Here is a 17,631-nt window from a genome sequence, read left to right on the forward strand (position 1 = left end):
GTAGCTTGACATAAAGAATATTTGAAAGTTTTGAAACCGACGGAGAAGCTGCAGTTGGAACTTAAGACTCTGTTGCGGACCCGCTGTTACCACGACGATGAATGATCCCAGAAAGCAGGGGATGAAAAGGGAACGTCGTGCGAAGCCCAGTTTGGGCTGATGGGCTGTTTGGAGTCCGCAACAGAAGCCACCCTTAAACATAAAAAAAAAAAACCTAGTAATTTCTTTCTTTTTTTTAAGGAAGAAGAAAAAGCCAACAATTACTCGATCTAAGAGTACAAAACTTTTGTCAAATAAAGAAAGAACACAGTTTGAGATCCTGTATAAAAGTTAAAAATGGTGACAAAAATTTACTTCTCTTGTACAAAAAGAAGGAAAATACAAAACACTAGTCTCATGTTTTTCCCCCTGCCCTGTCCTTTGGACGCAAATAACCAAATAGAGAGTCCACGTTGGACAACTAGTTTAGCCATCAGTTGATGTTCCAGCTGAGATTTGTCACCCATACAGCTAACTCTTTCACCTTCTACAACACAACAATGAATCCCCTTCCTTATATACTCTTTCTCCCCAAATTTCCCTCACAAAGTTAGGGTTTCTCTCTCAGTCAGAAACCTAGTGGAGAACTGAATCATTTTCTGGGGTTTTCATCCACAGAAACTCCAGGCTTTTTTGTTTTGGTTCAGGGTCAATTTGGGAATTCTAAAATCTAGCATTTTCCTAAAGTTATGTCATCGTTCGGAATGCAGTGTTTGGAGACAGAACCGGAGTTAAACAGCAACGTTGTAACGATCAATGTCGGGGGCCAAATTTTCCAGACAACCAAACAAACCCTGACCCAAGGGGGCCCCAAATCCCTCCTTTCTCAACTCGCGGAAACGACGTCCAAAGGTTTCGTCGACCGTGACCCAGACTACTTCTCCTTCTTCCTCTCTCTCCTCCGCTCCGGCACCCTCCCTTCCAAAGTCAAAGAGTTTGACCTCCACGACCTCATCGAGGAATCCAGATTTTACGGCCTCGAATCCCTGTTGAACAACTCTTTGACCAATCCATCTCACTTTGACGCTTTTGCCCTCCAAAAATCGTTAATATTACCCTTGAACGGCCGCGACTCGCCTTCCACAATCGCCACGACGCCGTCCGGAACCCTGCATGTGGCCCACGGTAGCAAGATAACTTCTTTCGATTGGTCCTTGACTAGAAGGTCAACGATTTTGACCCAATTCACAGCCGTCGATTCCTTACTTGCAATCTCCTCGGACATCGCTGCGGCTGGCGCAACCGACTTCTCGGGCCTCCAGATTCTCGATCTTCAAAACGGCTCCGTCAAACAAGTCCTAAATTGGGAAAACGTGACCCGTTCTGGTTCAACGGTGCAAGCCATTGGTTCATCGAGCGAGTTCTTGTTTACAAGCTTCGAATCTGGTAGGAGAAACTCGAATTCAATTATGGTTTATGATTTGAATACTTTGAACCCTGTTACTGAGATTGGTCATAATGAGATTTTTGGGGCTGATCTTGATTCAGCCATCCCAGCTACAAAGCTGAGATGGGTTTCAGGTTATGGGTTAGTTATGGCATCTGGGTCGCATAGTGGGTTATCGGGCGTGTCAGGTAATATTAAGTTTTGGGATATAAGGTCTGGTAATGTTGTTTTTGAATTGAAGGAGAAAGGTGATTGCTTTTCGGATGTTTGTGTTTCGGATAATTTGAATGCAATTTTTAAGGTTGGAGTGAATTCTGGGGAAGTATTTTACACGGATTTGAGGAGTTTAGGGAGTGTGAGCGATGATGCTAATGATAATAGTAATCCCTGGATTTGTCTTGGCAATAGTAGGAAGGTTGTTAACGGAAAGAAAGAAGGGTATGGGTGCAAAATTGAGAGTCATGGAAATCAAGTGTTTTGTTGTAAAGGAGGGGATATCGAGTTGTGGTCGGAGGTTGTGATGGGTTCAGCGAAGATTAGTGAGGGTCCATTGAAGGAGAGGAGGGTTTAGAAAGAATTTGATGGGGAGAGTGAAAGATTTGGAAGGGTTGAGGATAACCACTTGGCATTTGGTGGGAACAGGATGTTTGTGACCCGGAAGGATCAGCAAGCTGTTGAGATTTGGCAGGGTTCAACAAGAGGGATTTGATCATGAGAACCTTTGGTTAGATGTTGCATACGAGAATATTGATCAAACTACAAGTTAGTAAATTATTTCATTAGTTAGTGTGTAGTCTGATACTGATGCAGATAGGACTGTAATGTATCTTGTAATTGTTTATATGTGGTTCTTGGTGATTGAATTCATGCCAACAACTGATACTGTAATAGTGAATCATAAATGAGAAAATGCAAGCCTTTGCTCTTTAGTCTATCAATTTTAGGCCTTGTGCAAAATTTGTGGTGAATTGGAATTATTTTTGTTGTTTATCATTACCCTAGGATCGTGTTTCTTGGTGTGTTCTGAAGTTTTATTTTATTTTTCCATTCCATGGCTTCAAGTTCTCAGATGGCCTTGTTTTAATGCCTTTTCAATGATGTTGGAAGCTTTGCCTTTTCTCCGTTTGACCAAGTGGAGGAAGAAATATAAAGGCTTTCATGGAAGACGTGCTCATATTATACACCAATATGAATGCTGATTGCATTTCTCATGGTTCGAAAATATCACTGACTCTGGAGGGTGTGTTCTGGTGTTCTTGATTTCGAAAATGAGGAGCCTTGACTGAATAAGTTGAAACATTCTGATGTGAAAGTAAGAAGGAATTTCTCAGCCTTACAGCTATTATAGCTATGTTTGAAGTAATATTCCTCGAACCAAGACCTATTATTTCTTTCTTTACTTGTGTCCTGCCTCATATGCACTATTGATATTTTTTCTTCTGTGGAAAGTTTATTTCGGGGCATGATAATGTTTGGAGGTTTGCAGTGCTCGCCTTTGTGTCTTCGTCTTGTCCTCGTAAACATCACTTCGAGTACTCCCTAGTGAAGTGAGTTGATTGGTGTCTTTACTCTTTGGCTAGCAGACTATTTCTACAAGTTACCAAATCATATTAGAATCCACCCTCAGCATGAGAAATGAAGAGCCAGCTAATGCTAGCCTCTTTTCTCCACTGGCTGGACCTGGTTACGCATTCTTTTCCATCAAGCCCGTTATATAATAGTTGAATACAAAGACAAGGTTTTCATGGTTGTGTTTTGCATGACGGTCACCCACAAAATTATGCTCAAAGAAGTGAGGAAGTAACATAAAAAAATCCAGAGGATTGCTGAGAGTTATTTAAGAAAGAAAGAAGATGATGGATGGAGATATAGATGATGCAGCATAGGCAAGATAAATCGATAAGGAGCAGAAAGGTTAAAGGATAATTAACGAAGGAAGCAGTGGGGAGATCTGGAGGAATAACAGAGAGGGAAACAAGTATCATTAATGCTCTATTCAATCATAATTTGCATCGAACAGAGCGTGACATGAGTATGTAATCAACTCCTTGACCTTAATACCTGGTGAACAAGCTAGAGTGATCAATTTGAAATAACCTAAATATGTAAAGTCTTGGTTGTTAATGTGTCAGAAACAGAGTTTAGTCCACAAGATACACCGATCTTCCTAAATTTTAACCCAAGGCTCTACTTCCTTTTGCTTCATTTGCCTCCTCGTTTTGTTTTTCCCTTAAATTATTTTATGCATAGTGCTGTTCTGTCCCTCGTGCAACAGATCAGCAATGAGATTTTAGGATCTAAAGGTCAATTCACGCACGTCCTTTAATGCTAAATTAAGCCTGTAACTTCATGCCTGACACGTGTAAACCTTTCAGCACTGTAGTGGTTTTATACCCCAATATGACAACAGTATCAAACCCTTTTCTGTTAATCTTACATAAATCATGACATGATACTTTTGAATTTCTGCGATGGTCAGAGAACATTATGGCAGAAGTGGCATATGTCCTGAAGAAATATCAGGCCTGTCGGTCTGGCGATGACAGTATTGCTGTTTAAACTTAAAAGGTTTGCGCTTTTGGTAATGATCAGTTTACATCAATGGCAGCTTCACCCTACAATTTACTAAAGATCAAAGAAGGTATGTCTTCTCGAGGCTGCAAACCAGTCAGGCTGTCGCTGTAGGGTTCAAAGTGCAAACCTGATTATGTAAGCAAGGGTCGCGATGCTGACTGTTTAGACTTTAGCTTTATATACTTTGTCCTTTTGGCATCATTAAAAACTCGGTTGCACTCTCAATGCCACCAATCAACTTGAAACTAATTTGGGGTCCCTTAATTTATGCCAGTTAAAAGCTGTAGATTATGGTTATTACCCTTTGACTTTGTATGTGATCAGATCACAGTCGGTGCGGAAACCTATAAGAACTTAGATGTTGATTCCACTTTAAATGAAGTTGGGATTTCTTGTAAAATTTTTCAAAACTGTTTTCCTTGCATGCTTTGACAAAGTGATTGGCCAATGACATGAACAACAAAACCATGTGCTGGGCACGGTTAGAAGATGCAGTCCAGTTTGGTCCTAAAAATCATTAACATGGCTGGTCCAGGAGCTACCCCCCTGCGTTATCTAAAGCCACGATACCCATTAAATGCTGGTATGGGGTTTTAGGTGGGTTTAACTTGAAGTAGACAAAGCCTGTTGAATCTGGATTCCAGCAAAAGATAAGGACATTAAAGTACTGAAAACACACAACTGGCTTATCCCCTTCAACATCTTCACTTTAAATTTGCCTTGAGGGAAGTTGCCTATAATGTGAAACGCGATACATTTCTTCCTTTGTTTGTGTTAGTGCAAGCATTTAAGCTTTTCTCATCCTAACCTTCTTTGAAAAGGTGATAACTGTATTGAAACACATTGGGTGATCTTAGCCGGTGCCTACAGCTTTGAACATGGAGATTAATGGTTTATAGACACAAGGGATGGTTTATGTTGTTTTTATCGAGAGATCGATAATGTATTCAGCAGAAAGATCTTAAGAACAATGACTTTGAAATCAAAGCCCATAAACTTAGGTTGGAACCAATAATGCAACCCCCATCGATCATCAACAAGGAAGTTAAAAGCAGTTGGGTCCGTTAGATACTTGGGGAGACTACTCGACCTACCATGAATTCCTGACCTTTCATCACCATTAAACTCATAAATAACATTGGCCAATCAGTGTTCTGTGATTACATCTCCACTTCTCCCCCATTGATACAAACAACCCATATTAAAGCTCATTATTGTGAGATAAATAAAATTATTTATAAACCTTTCAACTGAGGAAAGATCATGTCAAAAGTTTTGCTTTGTGCAGGTAGATTTGACTTGACAGGTAATGGCCCCCCCAATTAAGAAAATTCCTGCAGTGTCCTGACCCCCTCTGGCAGTCCATTAATTTCTTGCTGTCTGCCTGAACATCATGCAGCCAAAGTCAAAATCTAAACCCACATTGAAGAAGGCTTAAGTAAAGAAAGGGATTTGAACATAGGATGAAAGAAAAGGGAAAAATATGTGGTGACAAAACTAAATGATTGGTGGCTGCTTGAAGAGTTAGTGTTTATGTTTCCAAACTCTTCTGTCAGACACATCATGTTCATCACCCTCCCTGCCTCATCTTCATAATGTCATTCATTTTCATCGCCTGAGTTGAACTTTAAGCCACTGATAAGTCCATGGAACAGGAATACTTTGTTCAACAAAAAATAAAATAAATGAAAATTACAATCATACACACCCAAATTTCTACAACAGTTGCATGAAGGTCTAGCCAAGCCAATCATACGTCACTGCCCTACCTTACTTCTCTCTAAATCAAAACAATTGACTTGACATGTGGCATATGCACATGGCCAAATCATCCACTTTTTTCGGACCTGTTTTGTTTACCCAGTATGTTGGACATGGATGGATGATGACAGTAGTGAACAAACTACACCTGATTATAACCCTACGTTAGACAACTATTATTAATTCAAATATATACATATATATTTTATTTAAACAAAAAAATTATATATTAATTGATAAATTAAATGAAATGTTCGAGGGTCATGATGACAATATTATTAAGCTCATCTAAATAAATCCTAAATTAAGTTTTTTGATGCCAATTCAACACATATCTTTCTCTTCCATCCAAGAAAACAAAACGAACATCCCATGTGGTTGAAGTTAGTTTTGAGTCTAACCAAATAAAAATCATTTACGGTAAAAGACAAACACCTTTCTCTTTATAAAATTAATATTCGATACAATGTTGGGCCAAAATAAATATTAACACCCATAAAATGGAAAGAAAAACGATTAAATGATGCTGAGGTCACTGTGTCGCATACCCAACACTTGCACAGCCATTAACCAGTCACGTGAACAATACAAATTTTCAACAATAAACTAAAAAATATATTATTCGGTAAAAAAACTTTTGGAATTATATTTAAAAAATATTTTTTTATTTTTTAATTATATTTAATTAAATTTGTATATTTTTATTATAAATCAAATAAATTTTTATAATTAACTATTAATTAATTATCATCAATTAAAATATTATTTATTATTACGAGACGTTAATTATAAACACGATATAATCATATTATTAATATATCATATTATTATTCATTATTACACGTTATCATGTTACATGACATAAAATAATAAACGATATTTTGATTAATAATGATCATTAATCATAAAAATTTATTTGATTTAAAATAAAAGTATAAGAGTTTGATTGAATATAATAAAAAAATAAATATATTTTTAAATTTTTTTATATAATTTAAGAAAATTTTTTAAATATTATGTCATAAAAAAGATTTCCTTAAACCTTTACAAGTAAGTATATCATTATATATATGTTGCATTAAAAAAAACAAAAATGTAAATCGATTATGTATTATATGTGTTTATCTATATAGCCATAGTGATTATAGTTGCTCAACTAATCATATTTACGTCTACATCTTCATTCAATGCTGCCATAGTGGAATTTAAAGAGGAGAAGCTTTTTCCTTCAAAATTAGGTGAGGCCTTTCACCCTCTAAAGACACTAATTAAAAAAAGAGTCTTAGTTTTCATGACTTTCGTTATTTGCCAGTGAGCTTTTTACTTGGTGCGAGGCCTCGTGGGGCTTTTCCTTATGATTTTCCAACGACCTCAGTCGGCCATTAATGGCTGGCTGGCTGGCTTTGTGTTTATAGCCTGAGTAATCAGGTCCATGCACAAATTAAAACACAAAATCAGGGAGAGTCTGGACGGTAGAAGAGCGGGATTTTCTCAACAAATCTGGCTGCCCAAATTAATTGCCTTTCTTTCTGACTTTTTGTGCATTTCCCCTATAAAACACTTTTGTCTTCTTTCTTTTCCCTTCACTCACAGACGTCTCGCCCTTCCTTCTCTTTCTGACTTTTGGTTTTCTCCTTCACAATCCAAGAAAATTAACTTGAAGCCCTGTTCTTCTTTTTTATGCTTCTCCTCCCCCCTTTTCATCCTGCACATACTTTGATCCAGTTAACATCATTCTTTACAGAACAGGATCTGGGTTGCATTTATTTTTTCTCCATTTTTGTTCAACAGCCCAGGAATCGGTAGCTTCGGATAGACCTGTCACACTTCAAAGCTTGACAATTGAAAGTCACGTTGCAACAACTGCAAGTACTTTTTTGTGTTTCGTGTCTTCATTAGCGAAGAAATTATAGTTTACTTGTTCAAGTGCAAATTTTAGTTAACATGGATGTATCAACGGCTTTGATGATCTTATCAGCCATAGCTGCTTACTTCATATGGTTCAAGTTGATCTCACGGTCGCTCGATGGTCCACGTCTCTGGCCTTTATTGGGCAGCCTCCCGGGGCTCATTCAGAACTCGAATTGCATGCATGAGTGGATCGCCGACAATCTCCGCGCGTGTGGCGGCACGTATCAGACATGCATCGCCGCAATTCCATTTTTAGCCCGGAAGCAAGGTCTCGTGACCGTCACGTGCGATCCCAAGAACTTGGAGCATATTTTGAAGGCCCGGTTCGATAATTACCCCAAGGGACCTAATTGGCAGGCTGTGTTTCATGATTTGCTGGGTGATGGCATCTTCAATTCTGATGGTGACACGTGGCTGTTCCAGCGTAAGACTGCCGCACTGGAATTCACCACCCGGACTCTGCGCCAAGCCATGGCACGGTGGGTTAGCCGGGCCATCAAGCACCGATTTTGCCCAATTCTGGAGACGGCTCAGGTCCAAGGGAAGCCGGTTGATCTTCAAGACCTCTTGCTCCGGCTCACCTTCGATAACATATGCGGCTTGACTTTTGGCAAGGACCCTCAAACACTGTCTCCTGGCCTTCCTGAGAACGGCTTCGCAATGGCTTTTGATCGAGCCACGGAAGCCACGCTACAACGCTTTATTTTGCCTGAAATCATATGGAAGCTGAAGAAATGGTTTCGGCTTGGGATGGAAGTCAAGTTGAGCCAAAGCCTTGAACACATGGATAAATTCTTATCCCACATCATTAATACACGTAAGCTTGAATTGGTGCGTCAGAGACAAGGTGGGACCCCACATGATGACTTGTTGTCCCGTTTCATGAAGAAAAAAGAAGCCTACTCTGACGAATTCCTCCAACATGTGGCACTCAACTTCATCCTAGCTGGACGTGACACGTCATCGGTTGCACTGTGTTGGTTCTTTTGGTTGGTCATGCAAAACCCAAGAGTGGAAGAGAAAATCCTCATCGAAATTTGCACTGTTCTGGTGGAGACACGTGGCGCTGACACTTCCAAATGGGTGGATGAACCCCTAGTGTTTGAAGAAGTTGACCGATTGATATACCTTAAGGCAGCACTTTCCGAGACATTAAGACTCTACCCGTCAGTGCCACAAGACTCAAAGTATGTAATAGCTGACGATGTCTTGCCCAGTGGAACATTTGTCCCCTCGGGATCAAACGTGACATACTCGATATATTCAATTGGTCGAATGAAATTCATCTGGGGTGAAGATTGCCTAGATTTCAAGCCAGAAAGATGGCTATCCGAAGATGGCAACAAATTTGAGGCAAAAGATTCATACAAATTTCTTGCATTTAACGCCGGCCCCAGAATTTGTTTAGGAAAGGATTTAGCTTATTTGCAGATGAAATCAATAGCCACCGCGGTGCTGCTGCGACACCGGCTCACCGTCATGGCAGGCCACCGGGTGGAGCAGAAAATGTCACTAACATTGTTCATGAAATATGGGCTCCTGGTGGACGTGCACCCAAGAAATCTGAAGCCTGTCATGGAAAAGATATGCAAAGCAGGTGAAAGCTCTCCTCCCAAAGGCAACCGCGAGGGATTAGCCGCTGCAGCTGGAGTGGAATAAGGGTATGCTTGAATTTCGATGGAAAATTTGTGAATATGTGCATTGCTGGATGAAGAAGGGAGTAAGAATTAAGATGGTATTATTATTACCTTTATTTTAAGTCATCTATAGATGCAAGTGAAATAAAAAACAAAAAAACTGAAAGCCACTTATACATTATAATAACCTCCCAAGGATTGAAATTCGTAGAATTGGAGAAATGATAACACATTCATTTGCTTCAGTTGGTTTCTGGTCTCTCCCACAAGAACAAGTTTTGGTCTTTTTACATTTGATTACTATGGGGTTTATTGTTAGGAAAAAAAAAACAGAGAGAATTTTTTTATTTGGAATTATATATCTTTTTCTATTTAGAAATTTGACATATCGTTTTAAATTTAATGTTATACTAGTTTCTATTTTCCTTATTAAATGTTGCAAAATTTATGATATATAATAATTAAAACCCAGCACGCTATTGAAGACAATTGATTAAGCAAAGGTTATTCATTATCAGTGAATTGAAATCATAGTTAATGATAATTAAATTTTATTAAATAGTGCTTATTTTCTTGTCTTTATCACAAGTTCACTCACTCATCATTAGTTTGGTGCAAGGTAAGGAATATTATTAGAGATGTCAATAGATAAGGTAATCTCGAATCATATTATTTGATAATGTACTTAAATTTTATAAATATTGGTTTAATTTTTTAATTGCTATTCAAATTTGTATCCAAATACATTAAACACTATTCATTAAATATATAATTAAAATAAATTAAAATTCAATTTTGTATATATTATTAATAAATTAAAAAATTAAAATTAATTCATAAAAGATAAGCTTAAATTTAAAATCATAATTAAAATAACTAATGAATTTTACTAAGTATTTAATTGATTATAAAATATATATATATATATAAAACTAAAAAATTTAATATTAAGAAGCATTATTTATAATTGGGTTTGGATAGTGGGTACTTTATAACTACTATCTGAACCTATGATAGATAATAATTTTACTATTCGAATTTAATTATAAAATATTTTAATTTTATTTAATCAAGTTGAATAACTTAGTGACATTTTAAATATTACATCTAAAGAATGTTCTCTAACGTGAGTATATAAAACAATGAAATTTATTTTTATTTTTATTTTTTAAAAAATAACCTTAATATCTTTTTATTGTTGCTTGTTATTTTCAATGGATATTGGTAAGTCAAGTAGTTCAAAGTCTTGCGTAATGTTTTCTTTGCTTTAATCATACGTCGCTAATAATTGGTCCACATAATTAAGCAAAGCCTACAATTTGGGTGAGCAAAAGAGACATTTAAGAGAAAGTTAAAAAATAATGGTTGTAACTCTCCATTTCTTATTAGATACTCTCACTCTGACATGTCTAGTCCTGAAGATTAAGACAGCTTTTTAGGCATTGATTATTACCAAAAAAGTTTACCTCTTAAGTGAACTTTAACATTCATTTCATTAATCTTGTTGGCTATTTATTATGTATCAGGCGGCTGTATTTGTTAGACAAAGTCACTAAACGAAGGACAATCATTTGGAACCAAAGGCCTAAATTTCATTATTTCATTGTTTCATCTTATAGGTCAACTTTAGCTATGGGTTTATTCCCATTTCACTGCCCTTTCGTCAGGATAATAATAATAATACTACTAATTCGACCCTGCTCCCAAGTGAAAGTCTTTTCCGTATGCATAAAAACAGAAAAAAGGAGGCCCACGGTGTTTGTTTTGATGTGGTATTCAGAGTGTAACGACATGGAAAATGCCCAACATGCCATAAATATCTGCAGCAGTAACAATTAGATGGGTGCCAGCTAGGCGCATTCATTTTTATGTCCTAAGCTTGAAGAATGTAATGATTTTAATTCGTCGATCTCTCTGGTCCAAAGCTCAGAATGAAGCTATTCCAGTTGTTATCTTCATCATCTCATGGTGTTTTCTTCTTTACCTTCTTAAAGAAAAATCCTTGCCCTTAAATCTCAAATACTACCTTCTTATCCTGAAAGGGTGATAAGTCTTTAATTAAATTTTCAACAGTAAATTCATTGGTGTAACCCGATAATAATGATACTGACAAACAGAGTGGAAACCTGCATATTCACTATGTTTAACCTTTACAATAAATGGTTATTCACTAACTAATGAACAGCCTTTAAAACCAAATATTCTCCCAAGTAAGAAATGAGTAACCAAATTTGCACCTATGAGTAGGCGTTGTGGCAGTGTGGTGAAGAAATTGAGAGAATTCATTCACCGCACCTGGATTTATCAGTGGCTTTCATCAGGGCTCGGGTTTGATGCTTGCCCCGTTTCTACTTCTCTTTTCTCTGTCTTTTTCAGTAGTTATAAATGGATCAGAAGGACGGAAACGTTTTCAAGATCTTGATTTGGAACAGGTCAGGATTCTGAACAAGCCCTTTCTCAAGAGCATTAAGGTAAATTAAATTACTCTTTAAATGGGGAAACAGTTATAGTTTTATAAAGAAAGTTGCATAATGAATTAATTATGAGTTAAATTTATATAACGAACGATCAATTTCATCATTTTATCAGACTGATGAAGGTTGTGTTAAAACTAGAATGTATCTCAACTGCGATGGAGGATGGTTTAATGATGCTTTGAATGGGTGGAGATGAGATCACGAGCAGCAGCTTGTGACCAGTTTAAAATAGCAGTTTATGCATTAGTTATTTTCAGTTTTTTTGTCTTTAGTATTATGTCAATTTAGCAACGTGGATTTACCATGTTGACAACTAATATCATGTTACAGCAGAAACAATTATTGGTAATTTTATTGTTTAGTTATGTATCGGTCTTTTGTTTTTTATTTTGCTCTCTCTATTCTGTAACTACTGGATATATATGTTCAATGAAAAACAGAACATTGTGTCTTTGTCTTCATAATTTTCTCTTGGCTTGATTAAGTTTTAATGTATTTTCTTTTTATTCATCTTTTCTGAACAGGTTGTGTCAACATCGATGAACAACCAGCATTTGATCATCCTTTGCTCAAAAAACCGTAAAATCCAGGTTTTCCCCCTTGCCCTTTTATCTTTACTGTAGAAGAACTTCAGTAAAGCCGGAATGGTTGCTCAAACATGTATGGTTAAGCAATGCCACCATCATTATTATCCATCAATGCCACCATTTGTACATAATTTATTGTTATGCACTACAATTAACTATGGTTGCTTTATAAATGAAAATAATGGCATAGATGGAGCCTAGTTCTCCAAAGGGGTTGAAAAGTGCAAAGTCATTGCCAGCCAAGTCACTGAATATTGAAATATTGGAGAATGGAGGCTGCCCATCAGGTACAGTCCCAATCAAGAGGACCAGCAAGGAAGACTTAATAAGGGCTAAATTGTTTATGAAAAGTACTCAACCAACTGCTGCTGCCTCTCCTTGTTATCATGTAATTAATTCTTTTTGGTCATTTTTTATTTTTTTTTAAAATAAAGAAATGGGGCTATTACGATCGACAATATTCTCAAGAATGCACTACAAATGCTGTAAACTGGTTAGAATTTTACCGGAGCTGGTGCAAAGATCAACACACAAAATCCATCTGTTTCCAATACCCAATTCAGTAAAGCATTTGTGCGGGTTCGAAGTGGATCACAAAACCAAATTGATAATATTCAAGTTGGATGGATGGTAATTATGGATTTTCTATTAGTTTGTCTTGGTTTATACAAGATAAAACCTCATTGTCAGTTTTAATTTTTTTACACTGAATTAATTTCTGGTAAATCCAGCATTACAAGGTGACAATTACACTCAAACTCTTGCCTCATGGAGCGTAAGTACTTTGATTTCTTTGTTTTTAACCATTGCTAATTTGGAGTTAGAATTCACATGTCAAATTTCTATCTACAGGCAGGAAAGAAAGGTTGCTATAATATGCTTTGCCCTGGTTCTGTGCAAGTTAACAAGACTATCCCTCTTGGTTTTATTCTTCACAATATTTCTGTCTATGGAGGGCAGCAATTTGAGTTCGGATATTTTATATCTCAGGTATGCTTTCGACATCTACTAAATGCTTCTCACCATGTAATTGGAAAAAAAAAATCTGTTTTTCTGATAAAAAGGTTTGTCCATATGCTTCCAAAAAGACAATTCGTTGTGTACCTCAATGTTGTGCTTTCTAGGATCTAGATACAGGGAATTGGTGGCTTCAACATGGTGATTATTATGAGCAGAACATAGGATACTGGCCAAAGTCCTTGTTTTCAAGTTTATCAGACGCTGCTACACAGCTTACATGGGGAGGAGCTGTTTTTAGTAGAAATAATGCAGGTAATCCCGCCATGGGAAGCGGCCATTTTGCTGAAGAAGGAATGAAAAGGCTGCTTATATCCGAAAGATTCTTGCTGAAGAATCTGGTCATGGAGGATCTCTTGACCCAGGACGTCTCCAAGACGTCGCAGATGATCCCAAGCGTCACAGCATTGGTCCTATTCCAGGAGAGCATCATAGCTTTCTTTATGGGGGTCCAGGAGGTGATTGTTGAAACTAATTCAATTTGGATATAACAGCCTTGTATTCCTAATTTGGGATATATATGCTTCTATAAATGAAATGAACCCATTTCAGTGGATGGTGGCATGAATTTTAACTCGATTTATATATGTCTCTGACTGATTGAACTTGGGATTTGGTTGCACATATGAACTCGCATCTTGATTTCTATATATGTTTCAAATTGAAGTGTCTAATAGAATAATATGAGATAAGAATGAAGTAGTTTATCCTGTAATAAATCCCATTTAATTACATATTTTATGGCTATGATCTTTTTTCTAAAGTTGGAGTTAGGTTTAGTATACATTCATTAACTTATTTGCAATAATAAACCTGAAATGCTCCTTTTATACATGCCATAAATCTCTTCCAACCTTCCCTTAATTAGTTGACTGAGGATCTCTAGAAATCCAAATAATTAACTTAGTCTGAAGAATGAACTAATAGTCATTCCAAATCTTTCCAAGAAGGCACGGTTGAACTCTTTTGTTCCCCAGGACTTGATTCTTACCAGTAAAAAGTAAACTAGCTTTATCCAAGGCTGACCTGACATGACAGTCTATTTAGGATAATGAACCTCACCAGAGACACCTTTTGTTCATATCTGATAAATGGCAAGCAATTCTATTACTGCATGCAAGACTTGTCACAAATGGGTATATAGATGAGCATCTGTAGCCTCTGTTGGGCTTATCTCTGGGGCGAAGAAATAGAGCGTGAGCGTAACATTCATGGCATTTAGAGTGTTCTGTGGCCTTCATCAAGACCCAGGTTTGACATTGATCCCATTTCTTGTTCTTTTCTCTCTTGTCTTTCTCCTTCGTCACAAATGGATCAGAAGGGGGAAAAAGTTTTGAAGATCTTGATTTAGATAGTCAGCCCAAGATTTTGAACAAGCCCCATGTCAAGAGCATTATGGTAAAAAAAAAAAAAAACTTAAATAAATTTGTCAAACTAGCGATCAAACAAGAAAATTCCATAAACTTATTACCATTTAATACAATAAAATTTGATTAGCTTTTGTTTTTTTAAACAGACTGAAGGGGGTCATTCTTTCGACTGTCTTGATATCCATAAACAACCAGACTTTGATCATCCTTTGCTTAAGAGCCACCAAATTCAGGTAATCAGATCTCTTTGCAAAACCAATCCAAAGCCTGCTCTGGTTGGGATAACAAGTACTTCCCAATATTTTTCCTCTTGTTAATGATAAAGATGTTGTAGATGAAACCAAGTTCCTCCCAAGAGGGATTAATTAGTGCAAATTCTCCATCCAAGTCATTGGAAACTCCAATGTTGAAGAATGGAGGGTGCCCATCTGGGACAGTTCCAATCAGAAGGGCCAACAAAGGGGAATTGATAAGGGCTAAACTGTTTAAGAAAAGGCACATGACAGACATTCATCCAACAGCTTCTAATTCTCCTGGTTTCCATGCAAGTAAATACTATAGAAATCTCCGTTCCAATACTTACTTATTGTATATTGATCTGATTAGTACTTCTTTCTTTTCCCCTTCATAACATTGTCAAGAATGCAATAAGAATGCTAGCAAATGATCTAAGAAGGAAATATTTGGGAGCTGGTGGATTGATCAATGTACAAAACCCATCGGTTTCAAACACGCAATTCAGCGAAGCTTTTGTGAGGATTCAAAGCAGCTCAGCCGACCAAATTGAAAGCATTCAAGCAGGATGGATGGTAACCAATCATAATGTGTCTTGTTTTTCTTTGTCTTCTTCGTTTTTTAGTTGTATAAAATATAAACTCTCATCCTATTACATGTTTTCTATATAAATTATAGGTAAATCCATCGTTAGATGGCGATAATCTCACTCCACTTTGTGCTCAATGGACTGTAAGCCATTGTAATTTCTTTATGTTCAAGCTCTGTTGACTTAAAATTATAAGTGCATTCCAGTAGTGAACGGCGGCCATATTAATTAATTGACAGGCCAATAAACAAGGTTGTTACAATACACTTTGCCCGGGTTTTGTGCAACTTAGCAAGGATATCCCTCTTGGTTCATTTTTCTTGCCCTCTGTCCATGGAGGAAAGCAAAATGATTTTACTTGTAATATTTTCAAGGTATGCTTCCCAAATCAACATGTTTTAAGCAATTCTGGAACTATTAATCATTCCTTGAAGTGCCTCATTTACGATTAAGTTTGTATTTGTGCTGAATACAGGATCCAAAATCAGGGAATTGGTGGCTTTCATTTGGTGACGATGATCAAATTGGGTACTGGCCAATGAAGCTAGCCCTCCCATGGGAAGTGGCCAGTTTGCCCGTACAAGGCATGACTAAGGCAGCCTACATAAAAGAGCTTCAAATTGCAGATGAATCCTGCAAAAGAGGGCCTCCTGATCCAAAATCACTTAAGTTTATCACAGATAAACCCAGTTGTTATGACACAGCTCCCATTAATGGAGATGCTAATGGCTTCTTTTACGGGGGTCCTGGGGGAAATTGCAAACATAAACTCAATGCATATTCAAGGATATGTATATCTTAGCACACATGAAAATTTCCCCAGACGTCTGTCTCCACCACCACTGATTTGCATTTGACTATTAGTTTCAAAGATTCCTGAAAGAGGGGTCAAAGAAATTCGATAACCTTTCCGAAAGAAAGCGGTGGAATGGAAGGGCTGAATTCACGTTGGATAGCTTTGACATGAGAGTAAAAAAGATGTTGGAATTTTGTAAATAAATCCAAAAAGTCGTCCCCTACTTGGTAGATATCGTTGCCAGCGTCCACACTGCTGGAAAACATGCAGTATATAAATTAATGCTAAACACCCAAGTTGGACTAAATACCATGTAAAAGCACATTATATGCAGAATATTATAATAGTGGAAGTGAACATCGTTTTCTTCATACATGATTCCTTCAAAGCTTTGCCTGAATTTTTAATTTGGCCTTCTTAAGTCTATTCAATCTCCAAATTTCACGAGTTTAAGGCATAATAATTTAGAAAAAAAATTAAAAAAATTATTGTTTTAGTTTAATTAATTATTTATATTTTTATTTTAAATTAAATAAATTTTTATAATTAATAAATAATTAAATATTATTAATCAAAATACCACATGCCATTCTATATCACGTAACATTGATGTAATATATCATACTAAATGATACTGATGTGATATTTTTACTATTTATGTTAACAATATATGAATATAAAAAAATAAGTGATATTTTAATTAATGATAATTAATGAAATATTAAGTATAAAGGTTTAGTTAATTCAAAATGAAAAGATAAAAAACTTAATTGAACTTTTATAAATTATTTAAATAATTCATTGAGTTTTTAAAAATATTATATGTTATATTAAAATTATGTTAAAATAGTTCAAAATTTGAAAATAATAAAAACCAAAAACAAAAATAGCTATAATTTGCGTAAATAATGTAAATTTTAATTGTTCCTTTTAATCACAAAGAAATTAAGGTACCAATTCCGAATAATCCCAAAACAAGGGATCAAAAAAAAAAACACTCAATTAATTGCGTAAAGCATATGGGATAAATGATAATGGGAATATATTTTTAAGTAAGTTGCCGTTAAAAAAATTGAAAAAAGGGCGGAAGGTAAACAATCCGACACATCTGTTAGCACGATAACCATAACACAACTCAACTTCACTATCAAGAACTTGACTTCAGATCAAGGACGTGGCGTCATTAAAGTCAAATCTGACGGTCCCGAACCTACGTCACTAGTTTCTAGCTGAACATCAGGTTGTCCACGCC

The 17,631-nt window shown here is 36.4% G+C and overlaps 4 protein-coding genes across 4 annotated transcripts; all 4 read left to right on the top strand.

Moving 5' to 3' along the window:
* The first annotated feature begins 337 nt into the window (after positions 1-337).
* On the top strand, positions 338-2,789 carry LOC110410788 (BTB/POZ domain with WD40/YVTN repeat-like protein). The gene is given in 4 exon segments (XM_021420653.2): positions 338-1,987; positions 1,989-2,044; positions 2,047-2,188; positions 2,489-2,789. Coding segments are annotated over 3 exon segments (1,404 nt in total). The 5' UTR covers positions 338-728; the 3' UTR covers positions 2,136-2,188; positions 2,489-2,789.
* Positions 2,790-7,176: 4,387 nt separating this feature from the next.
* Positions 7,177-9,514, top strand: CYP86A7 (cytochrome P450, family 86, subfamily A, polypeptide 7). Its single transcript, XM_021435453.2, has one exon. It carries the CDS (start codon positions 7,706-7,708, stop codon positions 9,329-9,331), a length of 1,626 nt encoding a protein of 541 aa, XP_021291128.1. The 5' UTR covers positions 7,177-7,705; the 3' UTR covers positions 9,332-9,514.
* Positions 9,515-11,247: 1,733 nt separating this feature from the next.
* LOC110424810 (protein neprosin-like) lies at positions 11,248-13,881 on the top strand. Its single transcript, XM_089784361.1, has 6 exons — positions 11,248-11,780; positions 12,311-12,376; positions 12,564-12,761; positions 12,872-13,003; positions 13,187-13,363; positions 13,498-13,881. Exons 1-6 carry the CDS (start codon positions 11,643-11,645, stop codon positions 13,879-13,881), a joined length of 1,095 nt encoding a protein of 364 aa, XP_089640487.1. The 5' UTR covers positions 11,248-11,642.
* A 600-nt stretch (positions 13,882-14,481) lies between these two features.
* On the top strand, positions 14,482-16,385 carry LOC110420731 (protein neprosin-like). Its single transcript, XM_089784365.1, has 7 exons — positions 14,482-14,526; positions 14,907-14,993; positions 15,095-15,308; positions 15,367-15,569; positions 15,673-15,726; positions 15,823-15,957; positions 16,059-16,385. Exons 1-7 carry the CDS (start codon positions 14,482-14,484, stop codon positions 16,383-16,385), a joined length of 1,065 nt encoding a protein of 354 aa, XP_089640491.1.
* Positions 16,386-17,631: the final 1,246 nt, after the last annotated feature.

The sequence above is a fragment of the Theobroma umbraticum genome, unplaced genomic scaffold (genome assembly GCF_002168275.2).
Source record: "Theobroma umbraticum cultivar Fairchild unplaced genomic scaffold, ASM216827v3 scaffold_30.0, whole genome shotgun sequence".
Lineage (NCBI taxonomy): Eukaryota > Viridiplantae > Streptophyta > Magnoliopsida > Malvales > Malvaceae > Theobroma > Theobroma umbraticum.

Bases quoted from the DNA above. Each gene is read 5' to 3' on its own strand.
- CYP86A7 (XM_021435453.2), top strand. From the start codon at position 7,706: ATGGATGTATCAACGGCTTTGATGATCTTATCAGCCATAGCTGCTTAC.
- LOC110424810 (XM_089784361.1), top strand. From the start codon at position 11,643: ATGCTTGCCCCGTTTCTACTTCTCTTTTCTCTGTCTTTTTCAGTAGTT. The intron at 11,781-12,310 runs GTAAATTAAATT...TTTTCTGAACAG, and splicing joins CCTTTCTCAAGAGCATTAAG to GTTGTGTCAACATCGATGAA. The intron at 13,364-13,497 runs GTATGCTTTCGA...TGTGCTTTCTAG, and splicing joins TCGGATATTTTATATCTCAG to GATCTAGATACAGGGAATTG.
- LOC110420731 (XM_089784365.1), top strand. From the start codon at position 14,482: ATGGCAAGCAATTCTATTACTGCATGCAAGACTTGTCACAAATGG. The intron at 15,570-15,672 runs GTAACCAATCAT...TATAAATTATAG, and splicing joins GCATTCAAGCAGGATGGATG to GTAAATCCATCGTTAGATGG. The intron at 15,727-15,822 runs GTAAGCCATTGT...ATTAATTGACAG, and splicing joins CACTTTGTGCTCAATGGACT to GCCAATAAACAAGGTTGTTA.